Below are 25,150 nucleotides of genomic sequence, written 5' to 3' on the forward strand. Positions count from 1 at the left end.
CGCTGGGGGCGCACGCCGGCGGCAGCAGGTGAATCCGCCCTGCAGGCCCCGGTGATCGCCGGGGAGCCGCAGCCCCCGGCCCCGCGGCGGGCCGGGAGGGCAGGGCTAGGTGTGAGTGGGCCGGCAGGGGGCGCTGTGCCGCCAGGCGCGCCGTGCGGGGCACAGTATGCTGCAAAAGGGTTAAGGAGCGGGCGGCGGAGCCCGGCTGCTGCTGCCGGGAGAGCGGGGAGAAGTGAGCGGTGCAGGGCATAGAGAATACAGCTGGGCGGGCAGCCGCGCGGCGCCCCCGCGGCTCCTTCCCCTGCGGTTGCTTGCCCGCGGGGACAGCGCGGGATGCGGCGGCCGGGGCGCAGCGGCGGAACGACAATGCAGCAGGCGGAGAAAGCAGGAGGGGCAGCGCACGGCAACATGGAGGGAGGCGCGGAGCGGGCCAGCCCCTGATGCGGCTCTTTCTCCTCCTCCTCCGGGCAGCGGCTCCGGCGGCTATTCCCTCCCTGGCGGCGGCTGGCGGCGGCGGGTGGAAATGAGCAGATCGGCGGCGCTTCTCCTCTGCCTGCTGGGCTGCAACGTGTGGAAGGCGGTGACCAAAACCTTAGCGGTGCCTGAGGCGACTCAAGGTCGGTGCGGAGGGCGGCGGGACTGGCCCGCTTTGTGCGGCGGCCCCCGGGGCGGTGGGGGGCTGCATTGTGCGGGCGGAGGCAAACTTGGGGGGGGGGGGGAGGGAAGGAAGGGCTGGCCGGAGATTTGGCGGTGGGGGAACGGCGATGCGAGATGCAGCTCCCACCGCCCTCCGGCTGTGGGGCGCCGCGGGAGCGGCGCCCGCTGCAGAGCCCCCCGGGTCCGGGGTGGTTGAGGCGGGTGCCAGCCCCGCGGCTGGAGAGCTTTTGTTAACGGAAGGGGCAGGGGCTGCTGTTGGCCTCATTGTGCTGCCCCCTCCCTCCCTTAGCGCCGCCGGAGCTGTTGCATTGCGTCCCTCTACCCCGGCTCCTTCCCTCCCACTGCGGGGCCCGACGCGGCGGTGAGAGGCGGGCTGAGGGGTACTGGCGGCCGCAGGCCCCGTCCCCGGCCGTGCGGGAACACTGGGCTGAGGGTTCGCCCCCCGGGCTGGTGGCGCGGCTCAGACCGCCGCCCCGGGACGTTTCCGGGCCTTGGCCGGGCCTTTTGTTCGGCGAGGTGGGCTGCCCGCCGGCCGGGCGGGGGCCTGTCACGGCGCCGGGGGGCCGCTGCACCCCTCAGTAGCCGGAGAGGAACGCTTCCCTTCTGGGTAGGGCTGGCCTCCCCCTCCGCCCTCACGCGGGTGGGAGCAGAAGCCGCGGCGGGGCAGAGCCCTACCCACCCCCGGGGTGTCCGCGGCCCCTGAGGCTGGTCCTCCTCCTGGTCGTCCAGGGCCGGGGTCCTGCCTGGTCCTCACAGGTGCCATGGTGTGGCGTCCCCTCGGCGGCTCGGTGCACCTGCCCTGCAGCCTTCTCCCCGTATGGAAACTCAGCTTGGGGAGATGCTCCCCGTGCCCTCGCGTTTGGGGCAGAAGGACACACGTCCTTTAGCTTTCTCCCACCTGGCTCTGACAGGCAGCCTGTGGCAGCATCACACCTGCCGGGACCACGGCAATGCTAGGAAGCAGAAAACTTGACTACCTAAGGGTACAAAACATGCTAGGAGGAAATGTATCCCCCTCATGGTCAGTGTTAGCCTCGTTGGCATGCGTTGTCAAGAGGTGAAATGTGTCATCTAGGATGAGAGATCGTATGCTCGCTTAGCCTTCGTGGTGATGGTTTGGCAGCATTCTTCCTGCTGTGGCTGGGTAGAAATACACCATGCAAAGTGTATGCTTATGTCCAGTTTCCTCTAAGCTTTCCTGTCTCACATGTTAAGAATCGGTAAATGATGCTTGCCACAAGAAGGAAAACATTAGAAGTAACCTTTTGAACTTTAATGGTTTTCTTTGCAGTAACGTTTGTGGTGTAGTAAGATCTAGGTAGGCCTATGAATTCTTGTACAGAGTATTCAAAAACTATTGGTATTTTCTTGCAAAGCCTACCATGCTAGGCAGTCTGACATCAAATGTTGTGTCAGCTAAGGACAAAACAGTAGTGGTTCTGGAATGAGAAGTACCAAAATGTAACTCGGAGACCAGTAGACTCGAGACTATACTGTTTGTATTGATAAAGGTGTCAGAAAAATAGCACTGTGTTCATCCCTTGAAGTCAGCACTTCAGATACCAGTGTAATAGTTAAATCTTTTTCTGTGTCATATGGAAAATCTTTTTCGTATATGTGATCAAAGTGGTCAGGTATTGGGCAAATTAGTGCCTTTCAACTGCCCTGTTGAAACAACTTGTATTGTCAAATTCAGTTCATGGTACGTGGAAGAACTTGTCTCTATGTCACCATCAAGCCTGATAGCTGATTATTTAAGTAATGGCAGCTATATCTATGAATAGAGAACATTTCTGTCTAAATAGAATGGTCTAATTTTATCTTTGGTGTAGGAACATATGAGCTTTCATAGATAGCATCACTTTCCAAAGTCTAATTATGAGCCAAATCTTTACTTTTTGTCATGCACATCGGTAAGTGGATATGTAGAGCTAATATCAAAGTGTATTCTGCTCACTAGTTACCAGCTACTTACGACGAGTCTTTCTTTTGAAAGTTTATGCCATACCAGCTTGTAGCCTTGAATAAATTTCTTATCACCAGGTGTGAACGTCATTTGGAGAGATTTAGTACCAGTCACATTTCTTGTTAGGATACTGAGCACAGTAAGTGCTAAATAGCTGTGAAACCTAAACCAACTGTTTTTTCCCCTCTTACCCTTTTGGCACCCTGGTGATAGTTGTAGGTACAGGTGAATGGCCATTGCCAAAGTTCAGGGATGTTTGCAGATGACTTACTTTCCCCTTCTAGCTGGGAAGACACTAGTGAAAAACGAAGGCTTTGGAATAAAGCTGGAAAGTGAGAAAACCAGAGGATGCCACCGTGGAGTTGGTTCAGCTGCAATATTTATTGCTGGCCAAGCTGGAAGATACTGAGTCAGAAAGCCTTCCTCAAAATGGGACAGATATATTGAGTTAAGATGTTCCATGCCTGTGTTAACAGATCAAGTAAATAGGTCTTGCATTGAGAGATATTTGAAGGAGGGATTTGTCGTCGGTGTTCTGATTAAGGAAGGGATAAGGAGCGGTGCTCTGCATCGAACGTTTGTCTCTTTCGCTCCTCTCAGCCATATGTTAAGACAGTTCCAGCCTCAAACTCTGCTCCGCCAGGCTGATTACGTAATTCCTGAATATGAAAAGCACTGGTAATTAAGCTCTGCAGTTAGCACCCTATTTAGAAAATTGGGTGACTTTGGCATGCTGTTACCTTGTTTGACTCATTATGCAGATCTTTTGTGCCCTCTGAAGGTCACAGAGGTACCTTCTAAGTTTCAGTAAGTCGCTGTCTTTAATATGGTAAAATCCACACAGGTGAGTTGTTCATTTTTGTCGCTGTTGATGCTTGAAGCCCCAGCAGTGAGGTGGTTAAAAGTCCATGAAGGTACACTTTAGGGTTGGTACAGCTTTACCTCCTTAACTTCTCAAATACTTACAACCTGACAAGTGTTTCAAGTGAGGACTTGGATTTGAGAGGGTTGGGGTTTTTTTGTGAGGTTTGCTTGGTTTTTAATTGTTCTACCAAGTATTACAGAACCTAAATGGGTTTCAATACTGAAATGAACGTGCGGAAATTTTAATTAAACCAAAAAGCCAAACCAGCCCTTAAATGCATTCCTAGACTGATCACTTGTCTGATGGGTACAAACAAAAGACACAAGTGAGTTTTCTTCATTTGAATGGGTCTCTTTTAAATTTAAGGAGCTTTGCCTAAATGATAATGTAAGAGTTATGTGAAGAAGTAACACTAACCCGGGGAAAAGTAAGCAAAATTGGTGCAATGTTAGAAGGGGTTAAATTTGTCACCTGTAAACTTTGCTTCACAGTAGATGAAGGCACCTCATTTGTAGATGCTATGGAGGCTCTTTGAGGAAAAAACCTAGGATTTTATGCTGTAGTGCAGAAGTCCAGTATGACTTCGGTATTGTTTTTAAATCATGTCTTGGTTGATCTTCAGATTTCGGTAGTTGCTCGGAGAAGTTAGGAATAATAAAATATAATTTGAGCAATAACTAGCAGCCACTTCAAGGACTATACTACTAGTAGGTGAATATGCTCAGGGTATCAGCTTTGTAATCCCAGAGTGAGATCAGGCAGATACTTTTTTTTTTTTCCTAGTACAATGGTGGATAAAAGTTCAGCTGTTGCTTCTTATTCGGAATATGCAATATTTTCTCCTTCTGTGCACATGGAGGACAGGAGGGTTGATGCTTGAGTGCTGCTGTTTGAATTGCCTGCCTGCCTTGCAAACAGCCATTGCATTGCTTGACATTGTAAAAGCTAATTTCACAACCATTTCAAGCTGGATGTTTTGTGAAGGCTTCTTTTCTGGACAGCACAGTAACAGCTGTGAGGAGACCCACAAGTTCCTGTGTTGGGTTTTCTTTTTTTCCTAAGCCAGTTATCCTGAATTGCAGTTTTAGCCATGATGATACAGTTTAGATGATGCAGAAATAGTCTTTCTTTTGTCTTGTGCTGCCATACTCTCTCATCTCGATCAGCAGCAAATTACTAATGACCTTCAAATGCAAACTTTTGTTTCATTGATACCACAAATGGACTCATAAGAGTGGAAGCTAAAGTGATTTAAAACAGCACAAAAGATGGTGTTTTATTTTAGTGTAGGAGCAACTTGTTTACTTAGTACTAGACACTGTTGCAAAATCTTCATAAGGATGGGATATTCATTGATTTTGCTTGTTGTAAGATGCGGGTTAGCACGAATTTTTTTCCGGATTTCTTTTTCATATTTACCTTGGACTACTAATGTCTGCAAATGCTTAGTAACTGATTTCTCTCAATCATGAGTAAGCTCGGGTGAGCTGAAGGTTTTTAACTGCAGTCTTTTTCTACAAAACATTTGTATTTAGTCTTTTGGCTTGTAATACTTCCCAGTAAAGGATTCAGCTTACCTTAAATAATGTGTGTATACACTTGTTAAATGACAGCACATTCATATGCTGGTTTTCCCTGTGGTCATTTGTCTGCTTGTGTCTTAAGATGGTGTTAATTGCCATGTGTCACCTAACAGAAGGGTTAAAACAACCTTTCTCCCTCTCCCTTTGCTTTTGTCTTTTTTTTTTAAACCTCACACTGACACCTGTTACTGCATGAGACTGGAACTTATTTCATTAAAGTTTTAGGGATGACTCCTTTCTGGGCCAACTTCTGTTCAAGTGAATGGTTTCAGATAGAAGTCCTCTCTCCACAAGAGAGTTTTCTGATATCAATGAAATACAGTTTACCGTATGCTTGTTAATTTAACCAAATCACCTGGGTATATGTAGTTGTGTGCTGGGGAGGAAGAAGGATTGTGCATTTAGGTTTGTTGGAAAACTTAAGAAATCTCCAGTGGTTTCGGTGCATGGAGGAGCAGAGCTGTCATTCTGCCTCCTGCTTGTGCAAACTTCACGAGTTTATTCTGTCTCTTGTCTTCTGTGCCATAGTCTTGGTGCATGAGAAAAACGGGAAAATGCATGGCAAGGAAATTCAGTGCATAGGTCATGCCAGTGTAGGTATGCACAGAACCTGGCATCTTGGTGGTTCATCTTTAATGCCGTTTTTTAACAATCCTTCTGGAAGTTTGGCTGTTGGATAGCAGTCTGGTTGGGAATGATCCTTCTTTTCCACATATCTCAAATTAGTACATTTGATCAATATAGTTGTGTGGTGTATCTTGAGCTGATAATTAGGAAGGTAGTTAACTTTTCCTGTCAGCCAAAGGTAAACTAAATAATCTCTCCAGAATACTTGCATCAAATCAAAGTGTGCATTTTCAGTATTTGTTACTTTATACACCAATTGCCTTATGCATGTTGCTTTTTTGTAACATTAATTTCCCTTGCCTTCAGTGGATATAGTTTCTGGTTTTAGATATGAAAAAAGGCAACTCCTGAGAGAACTGCACTGTTGTTATTCTGCTGCTCCTACAGGTCTCAGTGGTTTTATAATTTACCTGTCAGGAAGCACAAATAAGGGAGGCGAGAAGCCTGTGTAAAGGGTTGTATTTACTAGAACAACTGAGTTTAATAATACTAAATATAATACTAATAATATACACTAAAGTATTTTGTTTTGGGAAATACTAAAGTGAGCTGAGTGCTGCTTTTTTCTTCCTTCATAAATTCCAGAAACATTTTCCTGTGAGCTGGTTTACATTATGTTTTCAGTTAATACAATATCTGGTTTGTTGCGCATGGGTATTAAGTACTACACACATGGTTTTTACAAACACCATCTTTAGTTTTATGGGAAACTGGAAAGATACCTGTATAGTTGTTAATACAGAGTTGTAAAAATATGAACATACTGTAATTTCTTGTTGCTTTTAGCAAGCACATTGAATCTTTCACTTTAAAATATTTAGACAATCATATTTGATATAATGGTGAGTCTGTGGTCTTGAAAGCAGTATTTAAATATATTTCAAATTAGAGCTACATTTTTACTTCATGCAAAATGCTGGTATTCTGGTTCAGATATACCTGTGTCACTTCTTTGCTAGCTTGATGAGCAGTTGATCTTGAGACAATCTGAAGGAAAAATTAATTTACACACAGTATGGTCTGTAAATTTATCTCCCTCACTAGCTACTTGGGAGATAGGGTGTATTTAAACACAACTGCTTTCAGTATAAAGTATGTTTTGAATAGAAGCAGTCTCTGCAGGCAGGGCACAGAAGTCCCTGGAAATTCCACACTACAGCTATCTTTTAATTGTTCCTGCTCTTAGCTTTTGCAGTTCTGTGAGCTGTCACTGCCTGTGCCATGCTGTGGAGGCATGCTAGGAAGTGAAATCCTGTCTTTATGGATTATCTGTACACCTCATGCACCAGGAGGTGAAGCCTCCCTGTCACTGCGAGTAGGAATCTACGATGAGACCTCTGCTATGCTACTGTAATGGTAATTTTTCAGGTGGGGAGGCAAAAGCACATGGCAGGAGAGGGGATATAACCTAAACCTTGCTGAACGAGTGATGACTTGTAGGGGCCATCCTCAGCCTCTCTGCCATGGGAGAACCAAGCTTCTTCTAGGAGACACAGCTGCAACTGCTGTTAGCAGGGAAGGAAATAGGAAATGGAGCATGGGGGAAAGCTCAGGGGAAGGAAATAGCAGCATCCTTTTGGCTTGGGGACAACAAAGGAGCTGAATCCAGTAAGGTGCAAAATACTTTCAGTTTTCTTAAATTCAGTCTGCAAGAGTGCTGAGAACCTACTGTATGGTAGGTATAATACAATATCAGTGCTTAACAGCAAAGGTGAGCTTACCTTGACAGTCACTAAATGTTGAGACTAGAGGCACAGTAATAGTCCTGCTTTTTTAAAAGAAAACAAAAAGGCCTTTCTTCTTCATGCAGTAATTAACAGAGATGATAGCAGTGTTGGAGCTCCCTCTAGTTTTATCCCACCTTTGTGACTGTGATTGTCATTACTGGAAAAAAGGTCTCTTTCATTCTTTATAAGCAAGGGCGTATACTGATGCAGCAACAAGTATTTATCAAATGGTGCTGTGAGACTTGATAATAAAAAAAGAACAAATTAAGCTAAGCACTGTATTTGGACTGCTGCAGGAAGAAAATTAATGTATCAGCAGTTTTGTCCAGCCCTCCTGCACTCTAGCATACAGTGTACAGTTGTGCAAAATAAAAGGTTAAGATCCAAACATCTCATCTCTCAGTCTGTGCTTGATATCTGAATGTAAAACTTGTCATGCAAAGGATATGCACCTATCGGCCAGGGTGAGAAGTGTCCTGTCTAACTTGTGTGTCTGCAGTCTGCGAGTGTCTGTGACCTCTTAGCTAGTCATCCACAGCCCTGTTACAGACATGAAAATCTGATCTTTTCAGTTAATGGAGCCAAGTGTCGTTCCTGTCAACTTGAGTAAACACATTTGGTCAGGTGGACTGTGTTGTGTGAACATTCATTGACTAACATGGCAGCCTAGACAAAGCTGTTTGTACTCCCATTTAGTCAAATGAATTCTCCCTCAGATACTTCTAACTGGCAGTTTCATCAGCCTGGTGTTGCCCTCTGGCTCAGCCTCAGAGCTGCTGAATATGTACCATGTAATAAGCTGTGTGAAGGAACACACACGCGTGCTCTTGGATTACCTGGCTGGGTTATCTTGCATTTTTCAGGACTCAAACAAGTGTGAGTTATTGTCTATTTACATTTCTAAACTATTTGTCTTTGTACATCATGCTTATGAGCCTAAGTGTTTCACTCCCAAGAGCAGGTAAACAAAAAGAAGGGTTTAGACAAGTCAGGAGGCTTGCAGAACTGTTTGAGCTTGTCTGCATGTTTTTTTGCCTGCATGGTTTTTTGCCATATTTTAATTAGCCTTGTATTCCCAAGGGTTGATTTATTCTGAATTAAGCTGCACTGTTACTCCCACCTTTGTCTGTTTTCTCTTACTGGCGTTCGTGTAAGCAATATGGTAAACCAAATCAAGGAAGTCATTCAGCGAAAACTCTGTGCACCAGTTTAGTCTTTACCTGAATCACTTCCCTTTGGGAATTACACAAATGCTGTAGCTGGTGTGGAGGAAAGGGCTGAGAGGAAGTGACAGAGAAAAACAAGGATTTCAAGGCAGTAGTGCCAGTTGATGCAGGAACAAATTGTTTGTAGAACTGTGACATAAGATGTAGGACACAGCATTTAATAAGTTGAGTTTTAGAAGTTGCTGCTCAAAGGACATAGCTATTGTCTAAGAATACAATACTACCCCATTGCTCAAAAAAAGGCATGAAGAATTTCTTGAAAACTAATTTGCCTACAGTCGACAAGAAGTCTGAATTAGAGCAGTGAATAATGGCAGATCTTGACATAGGTAGAATCATAGAATAGTTAGGGATAGGAAGGACCTTAAGATCATCTAGTTCCAACCCCCCTGCCATGGGCAGGGACACCTCCCACTAAACCATATCACTCAAGGCTTCATCCAACCTGGCCTTGAACACTGCCAGGGATGGAGCATCCACAACTTTCTTGGGCAACCTGTTCCAGTGCCTCACCACTGTTACAGTAAAGAACTTCCTCCCTATATCCAATCTAAACTTCCCCTATTTAAGTTTGGACCTGTTACTCATTGTCCTACAACTACAGTCCCTAATGAAGAGTCCCTCACCAGTATCCTTATAGGCTCCCTTCAGATACTGGAAGGCTGCTATGAGGTCTCCATGCAGCCTTCTCCAGGCTGAACAGCCCCAACTTTCTCAGCCTGTCTTCATATGGGAGGTGCTCCAGTCCCCTGATCATCCTTGTAGCCCTCCTCTGGACTTGTTCCAAGAGTTCCATGTCCTTTTTATGTTGAGGGCACCACCACTGCACACAATCCTCCAAGTGAGGTCTCACAAGAGTGGAGTAGAGGGGCAGGATCAGCTCCTTCGACCTGCTGGTCACACTCCTTTTGATGCAGCCCAGAATACGGTTGGCTTTCTGGGCTGCAAGCACACACTGAAGCTGGCTCATGTTAAGTTTCTCATGAACCATAACTCCGAAGTCCTTCTCTGCAGATCTGCTGTGAATCTCTTCTCTGCTGCACCTGGGATTACCCCAACCCAGGTGTAGGACCTTGCACTAAGCTTGGTTCCTGAGATTCATGAGGTATCATGAGGTAACTTCATGAGATTGGCATTGCCCTGCCTCTCAAGCTTGCCAAGGTCCCTCTGGATGTCTTCCTTCTCTCCAGTATATCAAGTGACCCATGCAGCTTGGTGTCATTGGCAAATTTGTTGAGAGCACACTTAATCCCACTGTCCATGTCACTGGCAGAGATGTTGAATAAGACCAGTCCCAACACCGATCCCTGAGGGACACCACTTGTCCCCAGCCAGACATTGAGCCATTGACCATAATTCTTTGTGTGCAGCCACCCAGCCAGTTCTTTATCCACCGAGTGGTCCACCTATATCAAATTGATGACACTCCAATTTAGAGACAAGGATGTCATGCAGGACAGTATCAAAAGCTTTGCACAAGTCCAGGTAGATGACATCAACTGCTCCACCCCTGTCAATCATTTTTGTAGCTCCATCATAGAAGGCCACCAAATTGGTCAGGCAGGATTTCCCCTTAGTGAACCCATGCTGGCTGTCACCAAGCACCTCATTGTTTTTCATGTGCCCTAGCATGCCTTCCAGGAGAATCTGCTCCATGATCCTGCCAGGCACAGAGGTGAGACTGATTGGTCTGTAATTCCTCGGGTCATCCATTTTCCCCTTCTTGAAAATGGGGGTTATATTTCCCTTTTTCCAGTCATCAGGAACTTCACCTGACTGCCATGATTTTTCAAATATGATGGCCAGTGGCTTAGCAACTTCATTCACCAGCTCCTTCAGGACCCGCTGATGGATTTCGTCAGGTCACATGGACCTGTGTACATTCAGGTTCTTAAGATGGTCTCTAACCAGATCCTCTCCTGCAGTGTGCCTAAAGTCTAGGTTTTCACAGTCCCTGTGTCTGCCTTCCAAGACTTGGGTGGTGCGGTCAGAGCCTTTGCCAGTGAAGACTGAGGCAAAGAAGTCATTCAGAACCTCAGCCTTCTCCAAATCCTGTGTAGCCAGTTCTCCTGATAGCTTCTGGAGGGGGCCCACATTAGCCCTGTCTTTTGTTTGCTACATATCTATAGAAGCCCTTCTTATTATCTTTCACGCCTCTTGCCAGATTTAATTCTTCCTGGGCCTTAGCTTTTTTGACCTGGGCCTTAGCTTTCGTGACCTGGTCCCTAGCTTCCTGGACAACATCCCTGTATTCTTCCCAGGCTCCCTGTCCTTGCTTCCTCTTTTTCAAAGTTTCTTTTTTCACCTCTAACTTTCTTCAGCAGCTCCTTATCCATCCAAGGAGGTCTCCTGGCCCTCCTGCTGCACTTCCTTCTAGTTGGGATGTGACCCTTCTGAGCTTGTAGGAGGTGATACTTGAATATCAACCAACAGTCTTGGGCCCTCCTGCCCTCTGGGACTATATCCCATGGAACCTTATTAAGCAGGTTCCTGAGGAGCAAAAAGTCTGCTCTCTTGCAATCCAGGGCAGTGAGCTTGCTGCACGCTCTTCTCACTGTCCTGAGGAACTCGAACTTGACCATCTCATGATGTCATGACTACTGCTGTTATGTGAGGATTTATTTTAGCTCAGGAGACAGGGAGAGAGAGAGAGAGATGTAGATATACATGTACAGCTATGAATATAGATCCAGATATAGAGATATAAATGATATAGGTATAGCTATAGAGAGATAGAGAAGGATCACTTTCCTCCAGAACTGGGCAGAAGCAGTAGCATTTTCTACTCTTGTACATGAAAAACATGGGTGTTTTGCCTAAAAGAAGAGTTTGTTCAGACAGACGCAAAAATTCCCTCATTTCAGACAGGAGCCCATCCGGGGCTGTCGTTTGCTGCCTACACCATCTCCAGTAACAAACTCTGTGACTGTCCCTTCCCCCCCCCCCTTCAAGAAATAAGCCTATGGGAGAGAGACCAGTGGGCATTCTGCATTTCAAGAATCTGGACAAATGTGCTGGGTGGATTTATTGCCAGTTTCCCAATCTCTGCCCTCTGTACAGTACCCTTATGAGACACTTAGCTGAGGTTTCTAAAACCGTTCTACACAGCTGAGTCAGTTCTTTGTTTCTCTTGAGTGTTGCAGGAAGAAACTGCTCATTCACGCGGTTTTAACCAAATTGGGACCAAAACACTTTATTGAGCTATCAAGAACATGGAATTAGGCAGCAGCCAGTGAAGTCATGCACTCAAGTAGCAATACAAGATGTAAACCCCCAAACTAGACCCATGAATGTTAATAAGCACAAATATTGAAACACCCTATGTGAAAAACACAGAAGATATTTCTGAGTTTCTTTCTTCTTTCCAAGAAGACCTAACCATAAGCAGCATAGTAGCAATTGCCACTTGGTATATTGGTGAGGGATGGTGAGGAAATCCTATGTGCTCTCTGTGTTTCTGCAGTGTTCACATGGAGGGAACCAAAACCCCGTTCTTTCACCTCTGGGATCGCCACACTCCAATGACTGTATGGGGTATAAAAGCCTTTATTGATACAGCCTGGACAAAGGCATTAATGTAGAGGGACAGCCCGTAGTGGTGCCCAGTGTGTGGCTGCCATGGGCAGGGACATCCCCCTGGGCCTCCTGGGCACAGGCACTGCCTCAGGGCCAGCACCCCAAAGGTCTTTCTCCAGGGCATGCAGGGCCAAGGGGCAGCAGCAGCAGCAGGGCTGCAGTGGGCAGGGCTGTGGGGGCACCGTCATCCCCGTGTCATAGTGCCAGCACCCGGCAACGCAGCATCACAGTGCTCTGGGGCACTATAAAGCCCAGTGTTCTCCACCAGTGCTTTGGAGCTCCAGTGCCAAGCACTGAAAGGATTGTGGCTCCCAGGCTAGATCAGGCCAGCAGCATTTTGCTCTTCTTGGGAGCCCCTGAGATGGCTTCAGGTGGAGGCAGAACAGGCAGTGCCAGTGTCCTCTTGTCCCCTCAGAGGCATAACCAGCCCATGGATCAGGAGCAGGTCTTGCTCACGTGCTCAGGGAGTAGCCGATCGCCAGCGCTGGGGTCAGGAAGGAATTTTCCCCCGGGCCAGATTGGCACCGGTCACTGGGGGTTTTTTGCCTTCCTCTGAGCACTGAGCATGACCACTTGTCAGGGCTCCTCTGGTCCTGGTGCTCTGCGTTATCGCCTGGTGCTCATGCACCACGAAGGTGGCCCCTCGTGTCCTGCAGCTGGGGGAGGAAGGCTTTTTTGCCCCCAGGTGGACTAGCAAGTGTCCCCGGGGTTTTTTGCATCCTCCGCAGCCGAGCACAGCCCCTTCGTGGGGCTGCTTTGGGTTATTGTAGCCCGAAGGCAGCTGCTCGTGCTCCACGCAGGTGGCCCTCGTGGCCCGCATCTGGGGAGAGGAAGCCTTCTGCATTCCCAGGGTGGCCCCACCGTGGCCTTGGGACTTGCTGCTTCTCTCTGTAGCACTGAGCACCCCCCTTGTCAGGTCTTCCCTGGCCTGTTCTGGCTGGGTTCTTTCTTGCACTGCTCTTGCACCACCACGGGACTGCTCCTGCCCCGGCTTTGTTCCTTTGTCAGGCTGCAAGGGAGGCTTTTTTCAAGCTAGATTTAAGGATGCGTCAGCCTGCTGCTGGCTATGCATGGGCATCGGGTTAATGCTTGTGAGCATCAGCTCTGAAACAGGTAAAGAAAAAGAAAATAGAATCTATACTAAATTAGACTAAAATTAACTAACTGAAATGAGCCTAAATTAACCTCACCTAAACTAAGGTAAAATAACTTTGTTTATAAATAAATACAAATCATAGCAACAGCTATGATATGTTGCACATGACAAGCTGTGACCTAAGTCTGAGGGAGTATCTGCAGTGCAGGTCCCACAGGAGGCAATGGCAGATGATTTGACTCTTTCAGCTGTGACTGGTTTTTGTCCCTGCCTCAGGTACTTCAGTTTGTACCCTGTGTCGTAGTTTAAAGAAGAGCTTCATCTGCAGTTTCTGCTTAAGTGAAGTGTGAGATGCAGCACTCATCAGTGTTTCTCCCAGTTGTAGGGTAATGGGTGGGTTAGTATCCAAGTCATCTTTTCTCTGCTGTCTGGATGTCCTATATAGGTTGAGAGGAAAAGATGCACTTCAGCTTATTTAAATGCCATAGAAATGCGGAGGGCAGCTCTGGGCACTCACCATAGCATTCTGGCTAAAGTAACATTTGTCAGCTAGCTGTGAATGCCCGATTTGGCATAATTAGTGCATAACGCCTGATAGCTTCTGGTCACTCCTCCCTGACCTGTCTGTTAGCCAGAGCAGTTCCCACTCTCCACCAGATAATTGCCTTGCTTTCCTTAGTTACTGTGCTTCTGCATTGATGTCTGCTAGATCAGGGTGTCTGCTGAGAGATAAGAAATTTTCATTCCTTATCCCACCCTTTCTCCTTCTGTCCCTGTGTTAGCCCTTTTGTGTCATGAAAGGCTTGGAGTGGAGTTGCTGCAGACAGGCAGGAAAATCTACTAAGTGTTCATGGCCGTTTCATGTTTCTGTTGGGCAGGCATTGCTAGGACAATAAATGGTCCAGGAGCTCTGGAGACAGGACTGGTGGTCTGCGGGGGGTGAGGCAGCGAGGGTAGGAACATGCCACCGGGCAGCAGGGTGATAAACGTGTTCAGGCGCCGCATTGTGTTTGCACAATGTGTGGCATTGGCTCAAGATGGGAGCAGCAGTTGCTCACTTTGACTCCCTTTGAACTGTGCTCCTGGCATGTTCTGAAACCTGCTGAGCAGCGTGCTGACCTGGGCAAATATTAGGGTAGTTGAAAAGCTACTTGTGGTAATAATGTTGAAAGACACAGTGAAGCACAGCAATAACTATATTGCTCTTTTAGCTTTACTGCTAGCACCCAGAGTATTCTTGCAACTCAGTTTATTTCAGCATATGGTGCTGTATTTGAGGTCCCGGCAAATAACTTAAATTTGAGCCAGTCTCTAGGTTCATAATGTAGGATTTACAGGAGCCAGAAACACAGATGGTTGAAATGGGAGCTGTATTTTTGTTGTTTTGCAGAGTGCCTGTGTGTGGGGACTGTGGGAACCTTTTCCCCTGCTATTAAAACTTTAATATGAATACATTTGTTGTCTTTCAAAAGTTAAATTTTCCTTTGTTCTTCCAGGACAGTTACTCTTTCGTATGCTGCTAGTTAAAACTTTTTAGAGGGAACTATGGCATAAAACTTACTCAATGTAAATATTGTTGTTAGCAGTCTACCTGAAAATTGAAAATATGTTTGCTTCCAGCAGCCTGAAGCAGTAGGAGCAAGAGCTTCTAATGGGATGAATTTCAAGTTCACTTGTTGCTGCAAGCTATTGAGTTATAACTGCAGCAGGCTTTGGAATATTAAACTAGTAAAAATACTTCAAAAATCAGTTGTTGAAGGAAGACACCATGATGTATTGAAATTCTTGATGAAAGCTAATAGTTTTCCAGACATTTGATTAGATAAGGACTTCCTTCTTTAGATCAGATATGAGTAGCTATCTATCTGCTCTGGGAAGTTTTACCTCGATGAAAACTACTTGGCACTCTTCAGCTATGTTCAAAAATCTTGCTGGAGATCTTTTTTAATTAGTAATTTTACCTGTGAGTATGCAGTTAATCTTTCAGTAATATTCTTGCTCACTCTCTGTTTTTAAAGCATGGTTTACTGTTGCTGCCGAAAGAGCCAAGTGAGCCCTCTCAGCAGATGTTCTCATTAGGAAGGGGACTGAAGCAGTGTCATATCTCAAGCTAACTTTCTGCATGGAAAAAATCCTTGGGTTTTGAGGGGTGAGGGGCTAGATAGCAGAGAGCAGAGCAGTGTTTGTGGTGGTGTCCTAGAAAGGTAATGGTTATTCCCATGTGCAAGTTAATGCATGCTTTTAAGTGAGTACTCCAGACGTTCATAAATTTGTCTGTGGTGAAGAAGAATCCAAAAAGATGTGTATCGGACTCTCTTATAAATAAGTGATAGCCCTGTGGATTCCTCCAGAGCAGCAGAGAATTTTTGTTTACATGGATGATTGCACACAAAGATGCTTTTTAATATCAGATGCATTCAGGTATTAAGTTTTGCATCAGTTAGCCACTAGGAACTGATCAAATATCATCCTTCCTTACCCTTAGCCTAATTGCATGGTGGAGAATATTGAAGCTCAAATTTTTATGGCCGAACTCCCAGGTGTTATTTAATCTGCATGTCTGTGCCTTACAAAACTGTGGTGATTCTTGCATTTCCTAGAAGGTGTACATTGAACTGGAGGACGAACCAGATGCCCTAGTAGTGTTTCCTGACCATGATGCTGACATGGGGCAGAAATTCCGTTGCCTCACTCTTTCTTTATGCCATTCTGTCTACTGCTATACAGATTAACAGTAAGTAAGGATATGCTCTTAAATAGTCCATCATGAAAGAGCTTTGGTACATCTGGGGACTGTCTGTAAACAAACAGTATCTGACAGTATTGGGTTGCAGGGCTGATCAGTGCTTCCTTTCTGGTGTGTCTTTGTGGAGATAGCAAAGTGCAGCGTTCATTACTCCAGATCTCTTTAAAATTTGGAAGATCTCTTAACAACCCAAAGGAGGTGATGCATGCATTCGCCAAGAGGAATAGCACTTTCTCTTGCTGAGTTGCATCTCTAAGTTATTCTTTATAACATCTTGAGTACATAATAAAAGTTAACAGTAATAAGAGAATGTATCTTTGTTGAAACACTTGTTGCTTACTCTCTAGTTACAGGATGATGAAGGTATATATATTGTACAGAATATAAGGTCAAGAGTAAAGAGAAAGAGCAGTGACCAAGATGGCACATTGTCTAGGTTGGGGCTGGGAAGTAAACCAAGGCCACACAAGAATTGGGTCTTAATTCATGCTAGTTTTATTTCAATGATTAGGGGGATTTTAACAAATTTGCTGATAGTCATGGTAGTTTCTTTTTGGACCCTTATGAAATAATTTCTGGATTTAGTCACCCTTTTCTTGCTATCCCATGCTTTTCTTTGTCACATTTGCATGAGTGAAAAGGGGGAAGCCAGAAAGCTGCCTGACAGTAGGCAGTGCAGTGGTGTGTTATCGGTCTGGGCTGGTTTTTGGCCTCCTGAGAAGGCAGACAGCTCCCTCCTGCTACACTGATGTTCAAATTTGAGGAGATTTTTTTTATAAGTAGATACATAGCCAGTATGTATATGGCAAGCTTGCTTTCTATCCCCCAAATGGATGGCAAGCTTGGTTTCTGAAAATATATGTTGTATAAAAATATGTATGATGGGGGGGGAGGGGAAGACAAGCATGAAAATGATAAAATGGCATGTTAAAATTCCTACATAGGAAATGAAGTTTGAATAGGTTCCAGCTACAAGTACTAAAAAGCTTCTTCCTTTTCCTCTTGCTCTTTCCCTTCCCTTCACTATGGAGTTGAACTTAATTTTTAACTTCATTTCAGTCTGCCAGAAGACAGCCTACATTTTCAAAAGCAGTCATGTAAACAAATCTGTGTTTCAAACATACTCACAAGCTTGATGTTGGGAGTAACATCAGAATCTCACTTCATGTTCTTAAGCATCAGGAGGATGAAATGCTTCAAATCCAAAGTGCTGTTAAGAGTCAGTATTTGCCTATAGTTACAATGCAGAAAACACCGTAAGAAGCAATTATCTTAATTCAAAGAGTAAGGCAATGCAGATAAATGTTGACTTCAGAGAAGTTTGCTGATAACTAATTGAGCTTGTAAATTATGTTCTCTCTGCACCTAGTGTAGTATTTCCTTAAGCTTTTTTAAATTTTAAATGCAGACTGATGATCCGTGAGTTTGTGAAGTAGCCACGTATTGCATTCACAGGACCTGTTTGCCTGAGGGAGTAATAAAAATACTGCATGTTTTATACCATGTTAAACAGAATAGGGAAGAAGAAAATAACGCAATGATATGTTCATTGATCCCTTTCCTTGTCACGAATTATTCAACAGCTAATATGATTGGTTTTGTCAGGTTTTAGGGTTGCTTTTTTTAAGCCTTTTAAAGATGTTATATAACTAGGTATTATATTGATGGTAGGTATTATTGTCACACCTTAATTTGTTTCAGTTTGACTTAATTACCAGGTTTCTGAGACAATATTACTAGCTTTCCTGAATGACTCTGAAAAACTATGAATTCAGTATTTACTTCTGCTAGAAAACTGGGATGGATATAATTGTGGGTTGGACACCTCAGCATTCATGCACACATGTGCAGACGTGCGCACATGCTTGTCTTGTAAGACCATATGGTATGAATCAAAGCTTGCCTCAGTAGTAAAACTGTAATGCATTTTCCACCATTGTCAGTTATGTGTTCATGGCATGGTACTCTGTACTTTGAACAACTTAAAGTGATTGTCCTTTATAAATGGTCATTATTCTATGAAATTAATGTGTTATCCAGGGTACTTGGCTTCAATTTTGTCCTTGGATTGCTGCAGTTATTGAAATAACACCAGAAGTTGCATCTTCTTTTCTGCTCACTTTATTCAAAGCAGCTTTGGCTTGTAGACATATACAGATGTGTTTGTTCTTTCTTGTTCATGGCAATAGATTTGAAGTAAATCCTTGCTAGCACATAGAAGACATGTGAATTAACTGAGTGTGTGAGTATGTGTACTTCCTTTTTCAAAAATTTTAAACAATCTGTTGAAACCTTTAATTATGCATCACAGGCTTCTGGTCTTCTTTTTTGCCTGTAATTTTCATGGTATTTGCATACTATTACCAGGAGTTCTTACAAATCTCAAGTTTTCTCAGAAAAAGTTGCTTTTTGGTATTTCTCTGCTTTAAGGGGGTCTGTATTACCCACATACAGCGGCTTGATTTAGTGATATGTGATGTTTGTGTGAAGGTATAGTCTTTCTCTGTAGGTGCAGAAAAGAGGAGCTTACAGGGGAGAAGGGCATTGATTTGTACAATTATAAACATAAGCATTTATTTTTCTTACTCAGTTGTGTAAAAGCTTTTAATATAGGTATTCAGGGTCAAGGTTCTGGGTTGGCCAATGTGATGCCTCACTATAAAAAGGGCAGGAAGGAAGACCCTGGAAGCTGCAGGTCTGTCAGCCTGACCTCAGTGCTGGGAAAGGTCATGAAGCAGATAATCCTAAGTGAGATCACAAAGCATGTACAGGAAAACGGGGGGATCAGGCCCAGTCAGCATGGGGTCACGAAGGGCATGTCCTTCTTGACCAACCTGATCTCTTTCTATGATAAGGTGACCTGCCTGGTTGTTGAGGGAAAGGCTGTGGACACTATCTCTATGGACTTAAGTAAAGCTTTTGACACTGTCTCCCACAGCGTTCTGGAGAAATTGGCTGCTCATGGTGTGGATTGTAGATTTTTGACTGGGTTGGAAGCTGGCTGGATGGCTGAGCCCAAAGAGTGGTGGTAAATGGTGTCACATCTAATTGGTGACCAGTCAGTAGTGGTGTCCCTCAGTGCTTGGCGTTAGGGCCAGTGTTGTTTATTATCTTCATTGATGATCTGGGTGAGGGAACCAAGTGCACCCTCAGTAATTTTGCAGATGACACCAAGTTGGCTGGGAGTGTTGATCTGCTGAAGGATAGTAAACCTCTGCAGAGGGATCTGGACAGGCTGGATCGAGGAGCTGGGGCCAGTGGTATGAGGTTCAACACGGCAAAGTGCGTGGTCCTGCATTTGGGCCACAACAACCCCATGCAATGCAACAGGCTTGGGGAAGCTGTTCAGTGGAAAAGGGCCTGGGGGTGCTGGTTGGCAGCCAACTGAATATGAGCCAGCTTATGCCTAGGTGGCCAAGAGCAACCTGGACTGTATCAGAAATAGTGTGCTTAGGAGGACCAGGGAAGTGATCATCCCCTTACACTCGCTCTTGTGAGGCTGCACCTTGAATACTGTCTTCAGATCTGGACCCCTCACTTCAAGAGAGACATTGAGGTGCTGGAGCTGGTCCAGAGAAGGGCAACAAAGCTGGTGAAGGGTCTGAAGCCCAAGTCTGATGAGGAACAGCCAAGGGAACTGTTTAGTCTGGAGAAGGAGAGGGGAGGCCTTATTGCTCTCCACAACTACCTGAAAGGAGGTTGTATTAGGGATCAGTCTCTTCTCCCAAGTAACAAGCAATAGGACAAGAGGAGATGGCCTCCAGCTGTGCCAGCAGAGGTTTAGATTGGATATTTGGGACAGTTTCTTCCCCGAGAGGGTGTACAGGTTTTGGAACTGGCTGCCCAGGGCAGTGGTAGAATCACTGTTCCTGGGAGTGTTCTGAAACCCTGTAGATGAGGCCCTCAGTGACATGGCTTAGTGGTAGACTTGGCAGTGCTGGGGTGATTGTTGGAGTTGATGATCTTAAAGGTATTTTCCAACCTAGGTGATTTCTGTGATTGTATTCTCTTCAAAGACAGTCTCAGTGCTATGTGGCACTTGCTCTTCATGTCTTGTAGTGCTGACTTTCAGATCTTTACATAAACCTGTATCACTCAGAAATTTTTTTACTCCCATTCTAGGAGCTCAAGACAATTCAGCCTTTAGTCTGTGATAGTGCCTTTGAAACTATTAAAAATTATCCTTTCTAAAAACACAAATATGCATAACATTAAAATGGAGAGCTTTTTATCTGTTAAGTAGGGTTCCAGAGGTAGTTAAGTTACCCTAAAAACTGACCAGATGTTGAATCAGATGTATTTACCCAGAACTGATAGATTCTGTGTATTTTGATTTCTTTTTCCCAACTCACTGGTGCTTTGTGCTGGAACCTGTGTGATTCTGTATTGATGCTTGTTGACCAAAGACAGAAATAATATACTTCCAAGATGATACTACTCTGTTATAAGTAGGCTCTTCACTTTGGTGGTGATAGTAGGTCCTTGGTTTCTAACTGCTCCTGTACTCTTACTAATCAGTTTGGAACTGATGCTCTGTCATTTTTCAAGGTTATTACCACCCCAACTTTCAGAAGAGATGAAAATGTCTCCTCCTCATCACGTTCCTATGCTTCCCTTAGAGCAAGGAGCACACTCAGGCCAAAGTATTGAGGAGATGAATAGTTCATCAGGGAGTTGTGCTAAAGACTTGGTTGTTTCATGATTCTTGTTTCCGGAGGCTGTCCATTCTTGTGGCAATCCTGAAGGTATTTTACGCTTTGTCAGATTCACTTGAACTTCTGTTCAGTATTTCCAACTGTGCATTATAAAGGTTGTATTACCTAGGTGTTTTACTCATGAGTTATTTGTCTCTGATAACTTGGCAGTGTTTCAACCTGGCCTTCTAGCTGCTTGAAATACAGCTTCATTTTGGCTTCTGAAATACTGTAATCCCTATGTTTTACTCTTCTCCCAGATTCTCAATCCCAATTAGAAGTGATTGAGGAGGATTTGGTTGCTCAGTGGATCCTGGAGAGAGATGCTGGATGTGTGGGTGGAATAAGGCGTTTCAATGGCCTTTGCTACCATGCAGGGGCTGTTGCTACAACAGTATGTTTCTGTGTTATATCCTACTTGAGGGATGCCTGGTTAGCTTGACAGTCATGGCAGTGGTATCTCATGGCTACTAAGTGCTGCAGTGCTTGGGCAGTCACTTGTGTTCTTTTTGACACATTGCATCCAGACTGCAAAGAAACTATCATGTTGGCTTTCTGCCCACTGGGGATCCTATACTGCAGCTTCTCCAGCATGGGCTGGTGTGGTGGAACTTAGAGCAGTGAGCAAACTATGCTCCTGTTCTTTGCAATCATCCCAGGCCCACTGCAGCTGCTTTTTGAGTAACTGTGCATCCAGATGGCATGGATCTGTGCAATAATTAATAAAAAATTATTATTATTATGAACATTTTGTGAACTCATTGTGGGAAGGGAAAAAATAAAATAATCTTAATTGGCTTCTGTTCAGAAGAATGGTGGCTGCTATACAGTTGTTTTTGCCTTGCTGTATGAGCTTGGAACAAACGTCTCATTGTTTAGCTCTCAGTACTTGCAGGAGGCAGATACTGGGCTTGCACTGCCTACCACTGCTGTAACTTCTTGCTTGGCTATTAAATATCTGTAAACAGCAGTAATGCATGAGGGCCCCAGCTTGTGGCTCAGGTTCTGCTGTGCTGTAATCTGTCAAATTGTGCTTTTTTTCCCCCCCTTTTTCCATTGCCAGGGAGCTAAATAGCAGAAGTTGTGCTTTGTGACAACTTCTGATGCTGTAAGTTGTGCACTAGGTAAAAGCAAATCAGATAGAAATAGAAGAAAAAAGTTCATATGAAAATGCTTCCAAAGTAGTTGGAAGAGGTAAACAGAATAAGAGAGGATACATGAAAGGTACCCCTCAGTGTCTTACTGGCCTTGGCTGCTTGTTCTAAACTGGTAAGAGAAGAATGTGTCCACCCTCATTTGCTGAAGGCAGAGTTGTGCAGCACTGCGTCACAGCTACTGTCCTGCAGTACTGAGTAGGAGCTGGAGGGTATTTTACTGTTCATTAGTTCCTGCTGACAGCTTGGAGTTGATGGAATTGGATACTTGTAGAGGAAATATATGTAGTGCAAGGTTATGAAATGATGGGGTAGCAGTTATCTGTCTTCAAATGTTAGCTTCTCTATCCACGTTACATTTCTCTGCTTTAAGGGGGTTTGTATTTCCCAGATATAGGGGCTTGATGAAGTGATATGTGATGTTCGTCTTATGGAATAGCCTTTCTCCATAGGTGCTGAAAATAGGAGCTTATAGTAAAAAGGACATTGATTTGTAGAATTAAAAACACAAGCATTTATATTTCTTACTCAGTTGTGCAAACGCTTCTGTTCTAGGTATTCTCTTCAAAGACAGTCTCTGATTTCTGTGTGGCGCTTGCCCTTCACATCTTGCAGTGCTGACCTTGTCTCTGATCTGAGTTCACTGTGGCTGGATTTTAGTGATGTTCATTAGTCTTTACTTTCTGAGCCCCTCTAAGAAGAAACTGGTGGTGTGTGCTTGACTACTGCCTCAGACTGTTCCTTTTTAATAACTCCAGGCTTTATGTTCCTGTTTGTCCCTTTCACTGTGGAGTGCTATTTGGCTCTGTCCCTCCTCTCTGCCTGTATTCTCCCTCTAAGAAATCACTGCTTTCTTCAGCCTTATCTGTCAGTTCTATATAGGTCATGTTCAATTCTACGTACTCTTTTAATTTTGATTTCTTTGTCTGTCTGGTCTCAGTCAGCTCCTGGCTACAGTATAATTTATTACAAGTGACAGATTTGAAGGAGGAGGAGGTCCATTGCTGTGTCCTATCTCTTGACTATTGTACTGATGGCAGATGATCGTGCTGTGACATTCCTCTGCTTCAGTATTTTAAAAAAGTTCCAGGGTGGAGGAACTGACATGCTCTGCGAATTGTAAAACCCAAAGGAGTTTAAAGTAACAGCTGCCAAACAGCTTTAACTCTTTACTTACCATCTTGGTTTCTGAGGGAGGAATAAGGTTATTTTTTTTTATGGGGGGAAAAATATGGACTGCATTGTCAACTGATGAAAATCAGATGCTAACTTTTTATTGTGCGATTCTTTAAAGAGTTAAGACGTAACAGCAAGGGTGTTAATCTAGCAAATGTCTTCTGTTCATGTTTTAAAACCAGCGTGAACAGACATGGATGTTTTTAATAAAAAAAACAGATATTTAATTCCAAGAAATTCCAAGTCTTATACCAGAATAAATATAACTTGTGATTTCTGGTTAATTTTTTATTATAATTATTTTAGAATTATCTCCTCAGGGGCAATTTGTACTCTTTGGAGCACTTCAGTAATAGTCTTGAGATCTTGTGTATTATATAAACTTGAGATTTCCTTGTCAGTAATCTGTGTTTATTTGAATTTCTGAAAGCTGTTATAGGAACCATTAATAATAGCCTGTACTCGATTTTTGGATTACTGATTTTCCTGTTTTTAACTTCCCTACACATACATTTCTTTAGTCTAATAGGTCTGTCTTGTCTTCTTTGCTTATAACCTGGAGCAAGATGGTTAACTGTAGAAGATAAAAAGCAAGTATTTGCTAGCTGAAAGTAAAGGGAGGCTGTCTCATTTCTCCTTTTTGGTGTGCAAAATGGTTGCATGTTTTCAGAGCGAGTAGCTTGGCCTACAAGGTTGTAGTTAGTGCTTGTATGCAGAATAGGAGTGGGAACTAGGTGAAATTCCTTTGTGTTAGATGTCATATCAAATGGCCCTTCTGCCATCCTATCTGCACATGTGTTACTGCAGAAATTACAGGTGGTGTGCAAGATGCAACCACAATGCTCTTTGTAGGTGGGAAGAGGTAATGAAGTGCAGCAATATGTTAACTTCTGCGTTTGACCTAAATATGTTTGGAACACAGTTTTGAATATGAACAGTGAGCCTGATGAAAGTGTAGGAGTATGGGGCTGGAACCAACTGGATTGTCATCTCTATAGCAGGTGCTGTGTGAGCTCTTCTTGAATCTGATTGACCTCATCTCAAAACTGAGTTCTGCTTGATTTCACCATTTATGAATTGGAGGATGCTTCAAAGCATTTCACTGTAATATTGTGTTATCCAGAGCAAACTTTACAATACTTTTCATCTGCAACAGCAATTAAAACAGTTAAATAATAGCTCATGAGTGACCCAACAGCTTGATGCATTTGGTTGAGTTCAGTGAAAGTCATAGTTGTACAAAACACCCTCATGCTTGGTGTAAGGTAAAAAAGAAGAATAAATTATAAGCTAAAAATTGGACACATGGGATCTCTGCCAGCAGATGCTAGCCACAAGTGTTCAGAAAACCAAGCAATCAATTCCTATCCAGTTTTGGTATTCAGGAGAACTTGGGTAACTGAACTGAAGTGGTAAACTAGTCTGAACCGCATAATCCCTCATGCTTTCCTTCTTCAGTCTTACCCAAATGAATGTAGCTTGCATGTGGTCCTGTTTCTTAGAACTGTTGTATTTTGGACTATCTTGTGAATCAGAAAACCAGCAGGTAAGCTTGCAGGCTTTTCAACTTGTACATACTTCAGTAGGGTTACACTGACTTAAATTTAAGTTAATATTGAGACAAGATGAATTGGGAGGGAGAGAGGATGGTTAATATCCATCAAACTGGAGAGGGGAAGGCACTGAAATAGCAGGGGGCTAGGATTACAGAATCACAGAAGTTTTGAGGTTGGGAGGCACTTCTGGAGGTGGTCCAGCCCCTGCTCAAGCAGGGCCACCTAGAGTCAGTGGCCCTGGATTGTGTCGTCTTTTAAGTATCTCTACAGATGGAGACTCCACAACCTCCCTGGACAACCTGTCCCAGTGTTTACTCACCCTCTCAATGGAAAAAATGTTTCCTGATGTTCAGAGGGAACCTCATGTGTTTTAGTTTCATTGCTTCTGGTCCTGTCACTGACTACCACTGAGAGGAGCCTGGCTCTGTCATCTCTACACTGAAGTAGGAAGTGAGGAAAAACTGTGACTATATGGTGTTCACATAACTATGCCACATTAAA

The 25,150-nt window shown here is 44.2% G+C and overlaps 1 protein-coding gene across 1 annotated transcript in view; it reads left to right on the plus strand.

The window, feature by feature from the left end:
- The first annotated feature begins 201 nt into the window (after window positions 1-201).
- FAM171A1 (family with sequence similarity 171 member A1) overlaps window positions 202-25,150 on the plus strand; it is a 94,512-nt gene continuing 69,563 nt past the window's right edge. The window contains exon 1 of the mRNA XM_034063026.1: window positions 202-617. Within this exon, the coding sequence (XP_033918917.1) occupies window positions 524-617 (94 nt within the window). The 5' untranslated portion in view covers window positions 202-523. The remainder of the gene's footprint in view (window positions 618-25,150) is intronic.

The sequence above is a fragment of the Melopsittacus undulatus genome, chromosome 1, assembly GCF_012275295.1.
Source record: "Melopsittacus undulatus isolate bMelUnd1 chromosome 1, bMelUnd1.mat.Z, whole genome shotgun sequence".
In the NCBI taxonomy this organism is placed as follows: domain Eukaryota; kingdom Metazoa; phylum Chordata; class Aves; order Psittaciformes; family Psittaculidae; genus Melopsittacus; species Melopsittacus undulatus.